General features: G+C 39.8%; 1 protein-coding gene across 1 annotated transcript in view; it reads left to right on the forward strand.

The window, feature by feature from the left end:
* The window catches only part of ube2j1 (ubiquitin-conjugating enzyme E2, J1), a 39,911-nt gene that overhangs the window by 3,968 nt on the left and 18,426 nt on the right, over positions 1-17,517 (forward strand). The window contains exons 2-5 of the mRNA XM_072249937.1: positions 13,035-13,108; positions 14,422-14,553; positions 15,660-15,744; positions 16,132-16,237. Of these exons, the coding sequence (XP_072106038.1) occupies positions 13,035-13,108; positions 14,422-14,553; positions 15,660-15,744; positions 16,132-16,237 (397 nt within the window). The remainder of the gene's footprint in view (positions 1-13,034; positions 13,109-14,421; positions 14,554-15,659; positions 15,745-16,131; positions 16,238-17,517) is intronic.

Raw genomic sequence — 17,517 nt, forward strand, 5'->3', positions numbered from 1 at the left:
CTTATGAACCTATATATCTATCTGCGATGTCACTTACAAGGAATTATGCATCTGTATTCCCAGGTCCCTTTGTTCTACCATACTTCACAGTGCCCTGCCATTCACTGGTTTGTCCTTCCAAAATCCTTCACTTCACAGTTGTGTCCATTAAATTCCATGTGCCATTTTTCACACCATTTTCCCAGCTGGTCCATATCCCACTGCAAGCTTAGAAAGCCTTCCTTGCTGTCCACTATGTCCCCAAACTTGGTGTCATCCACAGATTTGATGATTCAGTTTATGATATTGTCATTTAAATCATTACTATAGATAGACCCAGCACCAATCCGCATAGCACACCACTACACAGGCCTTCAGTCAGAGAAACAACCAACTGCTTCCACTTTTTGGCTTCTCCCTGGAAGCCAATGTTGAATCAAATTAACTCCCTTTGAAGAGAAACTAAAAACACTGGAAATCATTAGAATGCATCATCCAAACATCAGAATTTTTGTGTGTACTCTTGCTGTACCTTGGCACTCCTTAGCAATTATGATCATTTGGAATCGTTCAGAGTTTTAAAGAAGAAACCTTGTGTATTTGACAGCAGCTCGTATGATTTGTCAAACACTTATCATTACGGGGGCTGCTGATGGGATAGCTGAACTGTTCATTTTAAGATGAATCGATAAATAGTATTAAATGATTTTTGTTCTTTGATTCAATGGCATATTTCATAATATGAAAATTGCTCACACACACAACAATTCTCTGCATTTGCCAGCTATTTAAGGCAAATAAAGAGCTTTTATATCGTAATATGTACTATTTCTGATAGAGTCCCAGGTGTGCTGACTGGTTTGAGAAGTCTGTGGTCAGTTACAGCTGGGGCTAAGCAGCTTAATATAAAATCGATAACCAACCAAGGCTATTTTTGTCTAAGTAGTAACTCTATCTTTGTCAAGTTTTTTTCTAGTTTCATTGTTATTGAACATTTTAAAGAAAATAATAGATAATTTTGCATTGAAGTTACACCACCACATTCAGCTGTAATACAGATACAAAAAAATGCAAATTCTGTTCATACACTTAAAGAGAAATTGTATTTTCTCAATATCCATTATGGAACTTCAGTGTTCCATTGAAAACTTTTTTTCTGGACTGATTATGCTCACAATTTTTAAATGAAAAATCTTTTATATTAGCCTTAAATTTCTCTACTAATGATCTTGTTCCTGTATTAATCAGTTTAGAATTGAAAATGTATCACAAATTAAACTTTCCAGCATTTTTGAAAGTTGCAAACAGTGGGTTCAGATCTTGTATTGAGCAGCATGCTGTCCAGGTTTACATTTCACCTCCCCCTTAAGCTAGTTCCTATCTCCAGCTGAATTTCAGTTGATTGATTACCTCTTGAACAGAGCACAGCTTTGCTATTTGCAAGTTACAAAGTCTTCAAAATTGCCTCAAGTACTATGTTCACAGTAATCCCAGTTCTGAGAAACTTTAGAGATGAATGTTTGTGAATGCTTCAGACATATCCAAAGACTATTAAACATTGAAATCATATACTTAAACACTCATACACTCAGTAGACATTTTAGTAGGTACCTCTTGTATCTAATAAAAAGGGCCTCCGTGTACATTTGTGGTCTTCTGCTGCTGTAGCCCATCCACTTTAAGGTTTGATGTGTTGTGCATTCAGAGATGCTCTTATGCATATCACTGCTGTAACACTTGGTTATTTGGGTTCTTATCACCTTCCTGTCAGCTTGAACCAGTCTGGCCATTCTCCCCTGATCTCACATTAACAAGGCATTTTCACCCACAGCATTGCCATTCAATGGGTATCTTTTGTTTTTCACACCATTCACTGTAAACTGTCAACACTGCATGAAAATCCTAGGAGATCAGCTGTTTCTGAGATACTCAAATCATCCTGTCTGGCAACAACTATCATTCCATGATGAAAGTCACTTAGATTATATTTCTTCCCCCTTCTGATGTTTGTTCTGAGCAACTGAGCCTTTTCATTATGAATGCATTGAGTTGTTGCCACATGACTGGCTGATTGAGTATTTGCATTAACAAGCAGGTGTACCCAATAAAGTGGCCATTGAGTGTAAATTGAATATGCCTGTCTCCTTCACATTCTTCATATGGATAAGATGAATAAACATGTACCAGATCTAAACTGGTGCAAATTCAATAGCTATTGAGGATAACTGGAAGTTTGTGCCAACAAAAGTACTCCATTCACTCTCAAAAGAAGGCATTTGGTAATTCCCAGCAATCAACTTTGAGGAAGTTGCACTTTTAGTTTTACCTAAATGTTCTAAGTGTCCACACTTGCAAATGTAAATGTCTGGCCAGTAGCTTTGCAAAATTGCTGGAATTTCTGTAGGAGATCTGGGAGTATGTTTCTCTCAAAATGTGTTGGAAGTGTTTCTTTGTAAATCTCAAGTCATGTGGCTTCTCAGCACTGCTTTATTTCTAAACAACCAGTTTGTGATTTCTGTTTACTGCACTCCTACTGGTCAACATTCAAATTTCTTTGATAGTGGTTGTAGGTAATGATTTCTCAGTTTTACAATGCAATGTCTGTGTATTCCACTGATGAGATGAACTGCAGTTTAGATCCTTACTTTGCAACTTCCTAAGTACCTACTTTCTGCTGTTTCGCTTAAAGCAGATCTGGATCCACAAGAGTTAATGTTATCTAATTAATAAAAAAATGTAATAGAAGATAAAGTATGTTAAAAGAAAATTGTACTTAAGGCTAAAACAAATTATGTGGTAAAATATTCTATGACAAATTGCAGATATGAATTTTTGTTTTAATTTTATAGTATTAGTTAAAACTCCTCAGAGAGGCCTTTGAGAAGATTCCACATGATTGGCTGTCCTGATCACATGGGATCTTGGGTGAGCTGGCTAATTGGATACACAGCAGAGCATGATGGTAGAAGGTTGTTTCTAAGAATGGAGACCCATGATTAGTGGTGTGCCTCAGGGGTTGGTGTGTGGCTCATTGGTCATTGCCATCTATGTCAATGATTTGGATAAGAATATACAAGTCATGGTTACTAAGCTTGCAGATGACACCTAAAATAGGTAGTATAGTGGGTAATGAAGAAGGTTATCAGAAATTACAGGGGCTGTTGGTCAGCCGAGAATGGCAGATGGCGTTTAATTTGGATATGTGTGAGGGGTTGTATTTTGGAGTGTCAAATCTAGAGAGGACTGTGACAATGAATGATACAGCCCTGGGGAGTATTGTCATGGGTAGATGGGGTGGTGAAGAAGACTCTGTGCATGCCAGCCTTTATAAGCTAGGGCATTGAATGTAAAAATGAGGAGCTTATGGTGCATGAGGCTACACTTGGAGTACTGTGTTCAACTTTGCTTACCTGCAAAAGATGTTAATAAACTGGAAGGAGTGCAGAGAAGATGTACAAGGATGATGCTAGGACTTGAGGAGCTAAGTTATAGGGAGAGGTTGGACAGGCTAAGACTTTATTCCTTAGAGTGTAGAAAGATTGAGAGGTAATTTTTATAGAGGTGTGTAAAATCATGTGGGGAATCCAGAACTAGGAGGAAGTTGAGAGGCCACCCTTTTACATAGAGTGTGTAATCTATGTGAAATTAGATGCTAAAGGAAGTTGTTGAGGCAGATACCATAACAACATTTAAAAAACAGTAAGACAGATACATGGGTTATTAGGGTTTAGGTTATTGGCGGATGCTTGAGTGGGACACCTTGGTCAGCATGAATCAATGGGGCAAAAGGGCCTTTTACAAACAATACCTCTTGTATCTGTCTATGACTCCAACCAATTTGGATTTAGTTGAAGATCGTACATTTTAAATTATACTATGCTGGAAATATGACTAATGTAGAAAAAAATGAAATGACTGGTAATTTGTTTATTCATTTACAAAGTTGAAGTTAATTGTATCAAAAGATAGGGAAACTTGTGTGGTGTGAAATTTTGTTTCTAAGCTTTTAGTTGTAGCATGTATTTGATGGATCTTTAGTTAATGCTGTATGCAAAACACTATTTTTGTGGTGTACATAAAATATAATACAAGAAAACATTTAGCTACTTCAAATATAGAAAATTGGTACTGCACACATACTTTGCAAATCATACATTCAAAGCTGAATAAGTCTTTTTTCAGCCATATTTTATTGATAATTTTAAAATATTTTATTTCAGTGGGTTTGTAACAATGAAAATGTAATGAACATGTGGAGTTAATAGTTTATGATTTTAAAATATTTAAACTGATGTAAATGTCTAATACGACAATTCTCAACCCAGTTGTCTCTGTGAACCACACTGTATTTCTTTTATAAGGTTTTCCTGGATTCACTCAATATTCTCTCTCCAAAGATTTGGATTGACTCACAGGGCATTTGCAGCATTCTCTTTGATTTCCATCAACCTGCTGTGTTCTACACTTTATTATTTCAATAATGTTACTTACTCTCTGAAATTTTTAATTCTCTTCCTCTATTTACACAACCTTTAGACAAATCAGTGTTAAGGGACAGATTCTGCTGTGCCAATAAAACTGTCATCCATCTTTTCCTGGAATGTGTGATAGGATGTAGGTCCTTTGTTCCCTACTTTTGCCTTTGGAACATTAAATGTTTCCTTTTCTTACCTTGCATAAATCCAATAAAGAGTCATATCAATCTGAAATATTAACTTTCCCTCCTGTTGCTGCTGACCTGTTGAGTATTTCGTGTTTTTTTTTAAATTTCAGACTTCTTTTTTGCCATGTGTTCTTAATATATATTATTTTGTCAGAATGATTTATTTCCTGTTCTTTTTTCTTGCATTAATTTATTGTAGCCAGGCCTCTGGGTTTGTATGAAAATGTGTATGGTTCCATTTGATATGGTGGGTATGCAGAGGTTGTGTAGACGTATTTGTCATGGAGGCATGACTCACTTGAGTTCTATCAGCAAGTTGTTTTTATCTTCATGTTGTCCTTGCCTGTTTTTAGATGTTGTGATTGTGCATTTGTTGTGGTTAATTGCTTCAAACTTGGAAGCTTGCAGAAACAGCTAAATTCTATTCTGGATTGTTAAAATTAATTTCAGGTATTTAACTAGTGCCAGGAACACTACTATTTAATGACCATGCTTAATTGCCCTTGAGAAAGCTGTTCCATTCTGTCTGGTGTTACTATTTCCCCCAGTACTGGTGGGCAACAGTGCTGAAAGCAATACAACAGGTGGCTGACATAATGGAAAGTCCCTTCCCATGCCACTTGCTGGAAGAGGTGACCTTCTAAAGCTTCCTTCAGTAAGTTTCTCAAAAATGTGTCATTGGCCAGTTTGTGATTTGTATCATGCACTTTTCGGTTATCATGGATTTCAGTCTGTTCTAGCAAGTATGGGATGTAAAACTCACATATTCCTTTTGTTTTCTAGTTTTTCACCTTTACTATTCAACACTGTAATCAGTTTCTCTATCATTATTAAAGTCTTTCATCCATTCACGCAGCAAATTCCTTTGTCACTGCATGTGCTGAAGCTCCTCCACCTTTGAGATTCCTGTACTTCTATGACTGGTACAGGTTTCCCCTGTTTTTCGAACGTTCGCTTTACGAAACCTCACTGTTACGAAAGACCTACATTAGTACTCTGTCTTCGCTTTCAGAAGGTGTTTTCACTGTTACAAAAAAAAAATCAGCGCGCGATAAAAAATTCAGCGCACGAAAAAAATCAGCGACTGATAAAAGGCAGCGCACGCCCCAAGCAGCCGCTCTCCCCCGGGTTCAGACCGACATTCTCGCCGGCATTGCTTAAACACATGTCTGTGAGCAGCCGTTTGCAAGATGAGTTCTATGGTATCGGAAAAGTGTTACACTTAACGTAAAACTAGACATAATTAAGTGTTTCAAAAGTGGTGAACGAAGTAAGGACTAAGTGAATTTGGCTTGTGGAAGCTGACGAACATGATGTTGAAGAGGTTTTGGCATCCCATGACCAAGAACTGATAGATGAAGAGCTGATGCAATTGGAAGAGGAAAGGATAACAATCGAAACCGAATGCAGTAGCGAAAGTGAAGCAACTACGTGAGATTTTCGCTGCAATGATAAAGTACAACTTTAATTTTGAAAGGGTGCGTAGGTTTAGGGGATATTTGCAAGATGGTTTGAGTCCTTAGAAAGAACTGTGTGATAGAAAAAAATGCGTGAGGCTCAGCAGTCAAGCAAGCCTTCCACATCAAGCACAGCAGACGACAAACCTCGACCTTCAACATTGAGGTGGGCAGTCATAGGAGAAGATGACCTGCCTGCCCTAATGGAAACGGACGATGAGATGACACCCCAGTGTCCCACCACCCCAACACCCAGGCCGCGGACAGGTACTGTGCCGATTTGCAGAGAATGCAGCGGAAGCCGGGAGGCACACAGCACATCTTTTTAAAAAAAAAAAGCCGAAATAAACATGCTAATTGATTAGGTGCCGCCCGACACGTAATTGTCGGCCCAGATCATAGACGACGCATCTACATGTAGATTGGATGAACCAAATTGGTAAAGGTGCTGAGGAAGAGGATTTCTTGGAATGTATGCGGGATGGTTTTTTGAACCAACATGTCGAGGAACCGACTAGAGAGCAGGCTATTCTAGACTGGGTTTTGAGCAATGAGGAAGGGTTAATTAGCAATCTTGTCGTGAGAGGCCCCTTGGGTAAGAGTGACCATAATATGGTGGAATTCTTCATTAAGATGGAGAGTGACATAGTTAATCCAGAAACAAAGGTTCTGAACTTAAAGAGGGGTAACTTTGAAGGTATGAGACTTGAATTAGCTAAGATAGACTGGCAAATGACACTTAAAGGATTGACGGTGGATATGCAATGGCAAGCATTTAAAGGTTGCATGGATGAACTGCAACAAATGTTCATCCCTGTTTGGCAAAAGAATAAATCAAGGAAGGTAGTGCACCCGTGGCTGACAAGAGAAATTAGGGATAGTATCAATTCCAAAGAAGCAGCATATAAATTAGCCAGAGAAAGTGGCTCACCTGAGGACTGGGAGAAATTCAAAGTTCAGCAGAGGAGGACAAAGGGCTTAATTAGGAAGGGGAAAAAAGATTGAGAGAAAACTGGCAGGCAACATAAAAACGGACTGTAAAAGCTTTTATAGATATGTAAAAAGGAAAAGACTGGTAAAGGCAAATGTAGGTCCCCTGCAGGCAGAAACAGGTGAGTTGATTATGGGGACCAAGGACATGGCAGACCAATTGAATAATTACTTTGGTTCTGTCTTCACTAAGGAGGACATAAATAATCTTCCAGAAATAGTAGGGGACACAGGGTCCAGTGAGATGGAGGAACTGAGCGAAATACATGTTAGTAGGGAAGTGGTGTTAGGTAAATTGAAGGGATTGAAGGCAGATAAATCCCCAGGGCCAGATGGTCTGCATCCCAGGGTGCTTAAGGAAGTAGCCCAAGAAATAGTGGATGCATTAGTGATAATTTTTCAAAACTCGTTAGATTCTGGACTAGTTCCTGAGGATTGGAGGGTGGCTAATGTAACTCCACTTTTTAAAAAAGGAGGGAGAGAGAAACCGGGGAATTATAGACCGGTTAGCCTAACGTCGGTGGTGGGGAAACTGCTGGAGTCAGTTATCAAGGATGTGATAACAGCACATTTGGAAAGCGTTGAAATGATCGGACAAAGTCAGCATGGATTTGTGAAAGGAAAATCATGTCTGACGAATCTCATAGAATTTTTTGAGGATGTAACTAGTAGAGTGGATAGGGGAGAACCAGTGGATGTGGTATATTTGGATTTTCAGAAGGCTTTTGACAAGGTCCCACACAGGAGATTAGTGTGCAAACTTAAAGCACACGGTATTGGGGGTAAGGTATTGGTGTGGGTGGAGAATTGGTTAGCAGACAGGAAGCAAAGAGTGGGAATAAACGGGACCTTTTCAGAATGGCAGGCGGTGACTAGTGGGGTACCGCAAGGCTCAGTGCTGGGACCCCAGTTGTTTACAATATATATTAATGACTTGGATGAGGGAATTAAATGCAGCATCTCCAAGTTTGCGGATGACACGAAGCTGGGTGGCAGTGTTAGCTGTGAGGAGGATGCTAAGAGGATGCAGGGTGACTTGGATAGGTTGGGTGAGTGGGCAAATTCATGGCAGATGCAATTTAATGTGGATAAATGTGAAGTTACCCACTTTGGTGGCAAAAATAGAAAAACAGATTATTATCTGAATGGTGGCCGATTAGGAAAAGGGGAGGTGCAACGTGACCTGGGTGTCATTATACACCAGTCATTGAAAGTGGGCATGCAGGTACAGCAGGCGGTGAAAAAGGCGAATGGTATGCTGGCATTTATAGCGAGAGGATTTGAGTACAGGAGCAGGGAGGTACTACTGCAGTTGTACAAGGCCTTGGTGAGACCGCACCTGGGGTATTGTGTGCAGTTTTGGTCCGCTAATCTGAGGAAAGACATCCTTGCCATAGAGGGAGTACAGAGAAGGTTCACCAGATTGATTCCTGGGATGGCAGGACTTTCATATGAAGAAAGAATGGATGAACTGGGCTTGTACTCGTTGGAATTTAGAAGATTGAGGGGGGATCTGATTGAAACGTATAAGATCCTAAAGGGATTGGACAGGCTAGATGCAGGAAGATTGTTCCCGATGTTGGGGAAGTCCAGAACGAGGGGTCACAGTTTGAGGATAGAGGGGAAGCCTTTTAGGACTGAGATTAGGAAAAACTTCTTCACACAGAGACTGGTGAATCTGTGGAATTCTCTGCCACAGGAAACAGTTGAGGCCAGTTCATTGGCTATATTTAAGAGAGAGTTAGATATGGCCCTTGTGGCTACGAGGGTCAGGGGGTATGGAGGGAAGGCTGGGGCAGTGTTCTGAGTTGGATGATCAGCCATGATCATAATAAATGGCGGTGCAGGCTCGAAGGGCCGAATGGCCTACTCCTGCACCTATTTTCTATGTTTCTATATCGGCTGTGTTTTTATGTGTTACTTGGTATGATTTGGCAGCTTCATAGCTTAAAGTTTACTGGAGAGCGCTTGCACCGTGTTTCTGCCAACGGCGCTTGCGTGAGATTTTCTGCCAACGGCGCTTGCGTGAGATTTTCTGCCAACGGCACTTGAGTGAGATTTTCTGCCGATGGCGCTTGCGTGAGATTTTTGCTACGGAGAACAGGGCAGTAATAATTGTGGAAAAGTATTTCTACTTTATATAGGTTGTGTATTTATCATATCATTCCTGCTTTTACTATATGTTACTGTTATTTTAGGTTTTATGTGTTATTTGACATGATTTGGTAGGTTATTTCTGCGAACACTCACAAGATTTTCCCATATAAATGGTAATTGCTTCTTTGCTTTACGACGTTTCGGCTTAGGAACCGTTTCATAGGAACTCTCTACCTTCGGATGGCGGGGGCGACCTGTACCTGTGTTCATTAACCAAATGTAAAGCACAACTTAATCTAATGAATGCAGCCACCTCCTGGGTCAAAATTTCTAAATAAATCTTCTCCCTGTTGTTTTGCTATCACTGTATCACATAGTTGCTTGAGTTGAAGTTTTTTTTAAGATTTGTCTGTTTGAGAACTTGACATACATGGTGGCTACAGGTCGTGGCCTAAACTGTCCATTTATGGGATCTGAAGTTGGGCAGGCTGAACAACTATCTGATGGGTGAGCTGGAAGCATTGTAAATATACTACATTATGTAACAAAGAAACATTGTTGATTGATATCAGCAGTAGAAACTGCCACAGCAACAGCTTGCATTCCTTTAATCTAGCAAGGCAGTTTAAGGTGCTTCACAGGAGTTATCAAAGTAGTTATGATGCCAAGCCACAAAAGGACTTTTTAAAAAATGTGACTGAAGGTTTAGTTAAAGGAATACTGTAAAGATTATCCGGAACGAAAGCGCTGGAGAGGTTTCTGTCACCATTATGAGATGAAATAAAATTTGAGAATAAGCAGAATATCAGAAGTAGAACAGTACAGATAGCTCTTGGGAATGAAGGGAGTTGTAGTTAGAATTAAAAAAGACAATAAATTTAAAACAAATGTTTTCTGACTCAGTCAGCTTAGATGTATGCTGGGACCTTGTGTGAGGTAAGGTGCAGGCTGCAGAACTTTTGATGAGCTCAAGAAGTGGTTAGATGGGAAGACACCAGGATGATCTGGAGGTAAAACATACATAGGCCGGTGGCGTAGTGGCATCCTCACTGGACTTTGAGCCACGTGGTCCAGGGTTGGAATCCAGCCGGCTCCTTACACACTTTCTGTCCGTGCTGGGTTGAACATTCAGCTAGCAACTCGGCCTTATATAAAAAAAAAAGACAAAAATACTAAAGAAACGGCTGAGTTTCACCCGATGGGCCACAAGCCACGGAAAGGAACAACAAAACATACATGACCAGAGGTTTCAGCTGATAGTTACAGGCCAGGCAAGCAATGAAGGAGATTTCTAGTTCTTTGAAAATATTTGCAGGGCATCATTTTATCCACATCAATGCCATTGTGGGAGATGGTATAATTTTGCCTTTGTTAATAAGGCTGGTTAACTCGAGCTGCTCTTGTTGGATTTGAACTCACGTTGCAAATGGCAATGTGCTATTCAGATAGTCCCTTGTAATCCTATCATTTTACTTGCTACAAACCTAACTATTTGGGTAGGCTCATTGTGCCTGCCTGCTCGTGTCCTCATATCTCGACTCTATTATATCCCCCTGGTTTCAATTCCCTTCCACCTTCATCCGCAACACTTCTCATGCTATCTCCTCACTAAGTTTCAATTTCCTGGCCCTGACTGCCTCATTTTCTCCATGGATGTCCTGTCCCTATATACTTCTATCCTCCAAAAAGAAGGCCTTAAAGCTCCTCGCTTCTTTCTCAATAAAAGAACCAATTTCCCCTCCACTACCACCCTCCTCCTTCTGGCAGAACTGGTCCTTGCCCTCAACAATTTTTCCTTCAGCTCCTCCCACTTTCTCCAGACTTGAGGGGTAGCCATGGGCCCCCACTATGCCTGCCTTCTCGTTGGCTACATAGAACAGTCTTATGTTCTAAGCCTTTCCCGCAGTGCTCCCCAGCTCTTCCTGCATTACATTGACAACTATATTGGTGGTGCTTCATGCTGAGCTCGTCAATTTCATCAACTTTGGCTCCAACTTCTACCCCGCCCTTAAATTCACTTGGTCCATTTTTGACATCTCCATCCCCTTTCTCAATCTCTGTCTCCATATCTGGAGCCAAGCAGTCCACTGACATATTTTATAAACCTACCAATTCCCATGGTTATCTCGACTATACTTCTTCCCACTCTGTCTCATGTAACAAAGTGCTATACCCTTTTCTCAGTTCCTTTGTCTCCACCACTTCTGTTTACAGGATGAGGTTTTCCTTTCCAGGACATCGGAGATATCCTGCTTCTTCAAAGAATGGGGTTTCCTCTACCATTGATGCTGCCCTCTCTCGCAGCTCCTCAATTTCCTGGACATCCTCCCTCAACCCATCTTCCCACCGTCTTAACAGTGATAGAGTTCCTCATGTTCTTATCTACCATGTCATAAGCCTCTGCATCCAACACATTATTCCACCTTCTCCAAAGGGATCCTACCACCAAACACATCTTTACCTTCCCCTGATTTCCACAGGAATTGCTCCCTCCGTGATTCCTTTGTCCATTTGTCCCTTCCCATTAATCTCCATCCTGTAAGCGGCCAAAGTGCGATGCCTGCCTATTTACCTCCTTCCTCAACTCCATTCAGGGCCCCAAACAGTCCTTTAGGTGAGGCAACACTTCACCTGTGAATCCACTAGGGTCGCCTATTATGCTTGATGCTGCCATTGGGGCCTCCTCTACACTGGTGGACCCGTTGTAAATTGCAGGACCACTTTGTCAAGTATTGTTATCCATCGTTCCACATCCATATGTGCCTATGACCCCAGTAAAGTGTGAGTTGTTATTTCCAACTTTGGCATTTGGATCATGTCATGACACAGGTCTATCTCTGATTGCAGCTGTTTGTAGAAGATGTCCTTTTCTTCAGTGTCACAATGTTGGAGCATAGCACTGGATCACAGTCATGTTCATTTGCTTCCCTTTCAGCCTGACTCTGATCAGCCTACTGTTGATTGGTTTCTACTCCAGCAAGCGCTTCTCAATGCCCCTCTTCAAAATGACAGCTATACCATCATGATGCTGACCATCTTTCCTTCCTGAGTATAAAACTGTTTCAACAGTTGCTGCCTTTATTCTGCCGTACCCTGTCCATCTGCTTTTGCTGACGCCCAGTATATGTAGGTTGTAACAGATGCATTTCTGCATTTATTTGTGCTAGCTTGCCAGTGTTATACATGGTTCGTACATTCCAAAAAAACAATTTTGGTCTTGGTGGTGTTCAGGGCTTCTTTCATTGTGCTGGTAGCTACCCCTCAGTTTTCACTATTGTCAGTCTTGCAAATACATTGTGGACACAAAGGATTCTTCATTACTGTTTCTGTAACTTTTTTTTGACCAGTCAGGGTTGTTTCCTCTGAGCTGAAACCTCGAACCTGGAGGACCGGTGGACCACTCTCAGTCTGACCTCTACCCTTTGACCTGTTTGGCATGGATGACCCTACCAAGAGTCAAAGCACAAGGCCCTGACTCCATCCAACATAGCCCTCTGGGTCATTGAGCCACACAAGCCACCAAACCCTACGACAAGGGTTTGGGCCTGAAGAAGGGTCTCGTCCTGAAACATTGACCGCTTGTTCGTTTCCATGAATGCTGCCTGACCTGTTGAGTTCTTTCAGCATTTTGTGTGTGTTGATTTTAATTGCTTTAATTGATTTCTACATTTGAATAAAGTGATTAAGTTATAAACATATCCCTTTGCTCCAGATTTAGCATTTTTAAAATAATGCAAAATAGTCTTCAAAATATGATGTTCAGTGATCTAAAACTCTCAGTTGCTTGTTTACACCATTATAGAGGTTTTGTATTTGATGTTGAGTGATCTTTTTTTTTAATTTTAAAGCTGTCAAGCGTTTAATGAAAGAAGCACAAGAACTAAAAGACCCCACAGAGCAGTACCATGCTCAGCCTTTGGAGGTGAGACTTTTAAAACTCAAAAGAATTATCTGAAGTATGTTTTTGCTCATGGTATGGAGAAATGGTACTCTTTTCCTAACATACCATTCCTACACTGTCCAATATATAAAGCTTTTCATTTTCTGGGTGCTGCCTAAGAGAGCAGGCTTTTAAGTGTCTATCCTTTTTCTACATTTTTGAAAGTGCACCTGAATTTTAATATTGTTATTTTAAAACTATTTTAAAATTTAGATTGATTGGTTTGAGTAAATTGTAACGAATGACTGAATTACAGGCATTGTCTTTCTTGGAAGTTTCTTTTTAAATAGTTGGATCATAAGTGATGGATTTTTGTTGTTTTTATTAAGGACCCCATAGAACTGAGTACCTAGTGGCTTAAAGAAAAGCGTCCAGTAGCAGCTTACCTATACTTTTTTTGTTCCTGTGGTTCCATGAGGCAATTGTTCAACAAGATCACTTTATCTGTAGTTCAGTGTGTTATGATTTGTAATTTCACTAACAACATGCAATTTGTTTTTTTAAAATATGATTGAACAGTGTATTACAGTGGAATTCATTAAAAGTGAGTGTATAGGCTGAGATTTTAGAGCTGTTATGGAATACAAAATTAATTCAAATACTCAGCTTGGGTACATCATACTGGAAATACCGTTAAATTAGTGGAAGTCTCTGCTGACAGGCTTGTAAAGTGAACCACGAGCTGCAATCAGAAGCTGTCTTATACTACAGAGAACAAATTTCAAGCCATAGATATAGTGGATTCTTCCAGTGACTGGTGATCTTAGCTCGCAATTGCACATCATTAAGAGTACATTGTGCCTGGGAGCACACTGGAAAAAAACAAAGTACTCCCACGGGGGCATCACCGGCCTCCGTTCTTGTCTAGTTAAAAAGAGGAATAAGCAGCCAAAGATTTTACTAATTACTGGCCTCTGGCTTTGGCTCTGGTCTTTGGTGATAAACTGGATTTTGGATACTGGGTAAGTGAAATTAGTCCAGATATAGGGTCACTCTGGCTAATCCAGGGGCTGGGGAGGGACAATGAATATCTAGGGGCTAGAGAGTTGGAAGCTTATATCTTTTGGAGCAAATAGCTCTGTGAAGAATTTGGTGTATTTAAAAAGTGCAGCATAATGACTTTGTATAAATTCAAGTGAATGCTGCTTATCTTCCCATGGGGATGAACACTTGCGTACTTATAGCAAACATATTGTACCTTTTGTGACTTTCCTGTAGCTTCTTATGACTTAATATGAATAAAAACATGCTCATGTTGCCATTTGTAATCGCATTGTTTTGTTCTTCATTTTTAGGATAATCTATTTGAATGGCATTTCACTGTCAGAGGTCCTCCAGATTCTGACTTTGATGGTGGTGTATACCATGGCCGAATTGTGCTTCCACCTGAATATCCCATGAAACCACCCAGCATTATTCTTTTAACAGTAAGGTTATTTTACGTTTCTTAAAATGTTATTTATGTCCCATCAATGTACTGTATTAAAAGCAGTTGAATGCTTAAACCCTTGCCTGGTTTCATCAGACATGGCAGTTTTGATTTTAGCTGGTTGTAAGATTGATGTTGGTTGGTACATTTCACAGACTCCCTTTCCACCATGTTGTATCCTTTGCATTCATTTAGACATTGACTTTCATTAACTTTTCATCCAAAATATGCCACCTTATAGAAACATTGAAACTATGAGGCAACGTTGAACTCTACTGTATGCATAGTTGTCTACATTAGACTTGGTTCCCTGTACCACTGATATGGATGTTGAGGTGCCAACTGAACTAAGCCAATTGTTTTTAAATCAAAACGTAACTATTTTGGGAGGGTACAGTGGAATTTTTTCCACTTGCAAAAATTGTTGAGTTGTCTAGTTGCTAAGTAGTGAAGAATTGTTTTCATCGGAAGATGTTGAACTACTAGTATACAATATGGTGTGTATTCTAAGATCAGTATGATTCATGATCTGGTTTGTCACAGAGAGCTGATATTGAATTTAGTTAGCAGGCATTCATTTGTATTATGTGCCATGGTTTAGCCTGTAATTGTAAGCCATGTAATGTTGTAGACCCCTATGCTGCTGTTTATAAAACACTGTTTTACATTTAATGCTGAAGGTTTATTGGCAGCTCAGCAACAGTTAATCAACACTCGTGCTCAGTAACACACTTGCGATTTGTTTTTTTTGTCTTTTTGCCCTATCATTTAAAAATCAAAGAAATCTATCTTTTCTAGCTCTTCTGTGGTTTTTTTTCTGGCAATATCAGAGCATGAACTAATCACAAAACTGGTTCCTAATCTAAGCTAAAAGTGCGAAAATTGTTTTTCCCCTTATCAAAGATGTACAGTAGTTGACTAAGTTTCTGGAAAATTGGAATGAACAGTTGAATTAGTTACATTTCTAAATGCAATCAATTATTTTGATATTTTAATTTAGAAATGTTAAGACCAACAGGAAATGATCAGAAGTTTCACTAACAGCCATCATGGATTATTAATTATTTGCTACTGCAACTTGACCAGATATTTTTTTTGTTTTAGCCTAATGGAAGGTTTGAAGTAGGAAAGAAGATTTGTCTGAGCATTTCTGGACATCATCCGGAAACCTGGCAACCATCCTGGAGTAGTGAGTATCACCTAAAAATCCAGGTTCTGCATGTAATGGATTACTTCCAAAGCTTTTGTACCATAAGCCACTAATATGGTTAATACTGGTGCTATATAATTGAAGCTTTATGCACCAAATTACATGTGATTTTTTTTTTGGTTTATCCAATTTTTTCTGTTTCAGTCTTGCAGCACGGGGTGTTTCTCCCTTCGAGTTCTCGAATGATTGGCTGCAGGAAATGTGCCAATCCAAACTTGAGTGTGTCTGTATCTTAATAGACCTGTCAATCTCTAAATTGTTTAACTTGTAGCCATATGTTTTATGATACAGACTTAGAATAAAAAAAGAAAATGATTTACATTAATTATAATGAAGTAACTGCTTTAAACGTGTATTTTTTCCTAGTACGGACTGCATTATTGGCTATCATTGGTTTCATGCCAACAAAAGGAGAAGGAGCTATTGGTTCTCTGGATTACACACCTGATGAGAGAAAAACACTAGCCAAAAAGTAAGATTTTGGTGTATGTGTTTTAAACAAATATTCAATTTCTAGGAAATGTTTTGGTTATTTGAATCAAATTGTTCCAGTCACCCCAATTATCTTCTAACCAGAGCTAGTAATATTCTCTGAAGAAAATGTATAATTTGTTTTTAAAGCTTTTAACTATTATTGAATACTAAAAACTTCATAATACACAACATGTATTGGGTTTGAAAATCCTCTATCATGGTAGTTGAATATCAAGGAAATTGATGAACTGCAGTGTAGAACTGCAATATTGAATAAACCGAAGAACTTGTGTCCCAGAGCTGATGGTTTCAAATACTGTTGCATTAATTAGCTCTTGTTATTTTCTTTCTTTATGGTGAAAGTAATTGGCTACTTATTATCAATTTAAATTTATTTAGGCACTAGTATTTAGAGTTAGAGTCATAGAGCACTACAGCACAGAAACAGGCTCTTTGGCTCATGCCAGCCTGGTCTTCTGCCGAGTCCCAACCATTGGCATCTTAACCATGGCTCTCCATACCTCTCATCCAAACTTCTCTTAAAATAGAATAGGACCAATCAAGTGTGACAGTGGAAAAGTGTGTATGGAACCGGAGGAGATGGCAGAGGTACTTAATGAATACGTTGCTTCACTATTCACTACGAAAAAGGATCTTAGCGCTTGTAGTGGACTGAAAAGCTTGAGCATGTGGATATTAAGGTAGAAGATGTGCTGGGGCTTTTGGAAAGCATCAAGTTGGATAAGTCACTGGGACTGGATGGGATGTACCCCAGGCTACTGTGGGAAGCGAGGGAGGAGATTGCTGAGCCTCTGGTGATGATCTTGCATCATCAATGAGGACGGGAGAGGTTCCGGAGGATTGGAGGGTTGCGGATGTTGTTCCCTTATTCAAGAAGGGGAGTAGAGATAGCCCAGGAAATTATAGACCAGTGAGTCTTGCTTCAGTGGTTGGTAAGTTGATGGAGAAGACCCTGAGAGGCAGGATTTATGAAGAATTGGAGAGGCATAATATGATTAGGAATAGTCAGCATGGCTTTGTCAAAGGCAGGTCGTGCCTTACGAGCCTGATTGAATTTTTTGAGGATGTGACTAAACACATTGATGAAAGTAGAGGGGTCTATGTAGTGTATATGGATTTCAGCAAGGCATTTGATAAGGTACCCCATGCAAGGCTTATTGAGAAAGTAAGGAGGCATGGGATCCAAGGGGACATTGCTTTGTGGATCCAGAACTGGCTTGCCCATCGAAGGCAAAGAGTGGTTGTAGACGGGTCATA

This window comes from Mobula birostris, chromosome 2 (assembly GCF_030028105.1).
Source record: "Mobula birostris isolate sMobBir1 chromosome 2, sMobBir1.hap1, whole genome shotgun sequence".
NCBI lineage: Eukaryota > Metazoa > Chordata > Chondrichthyes > Myliobatiformes > Myliobatidae > Mobula > Mobula birostris.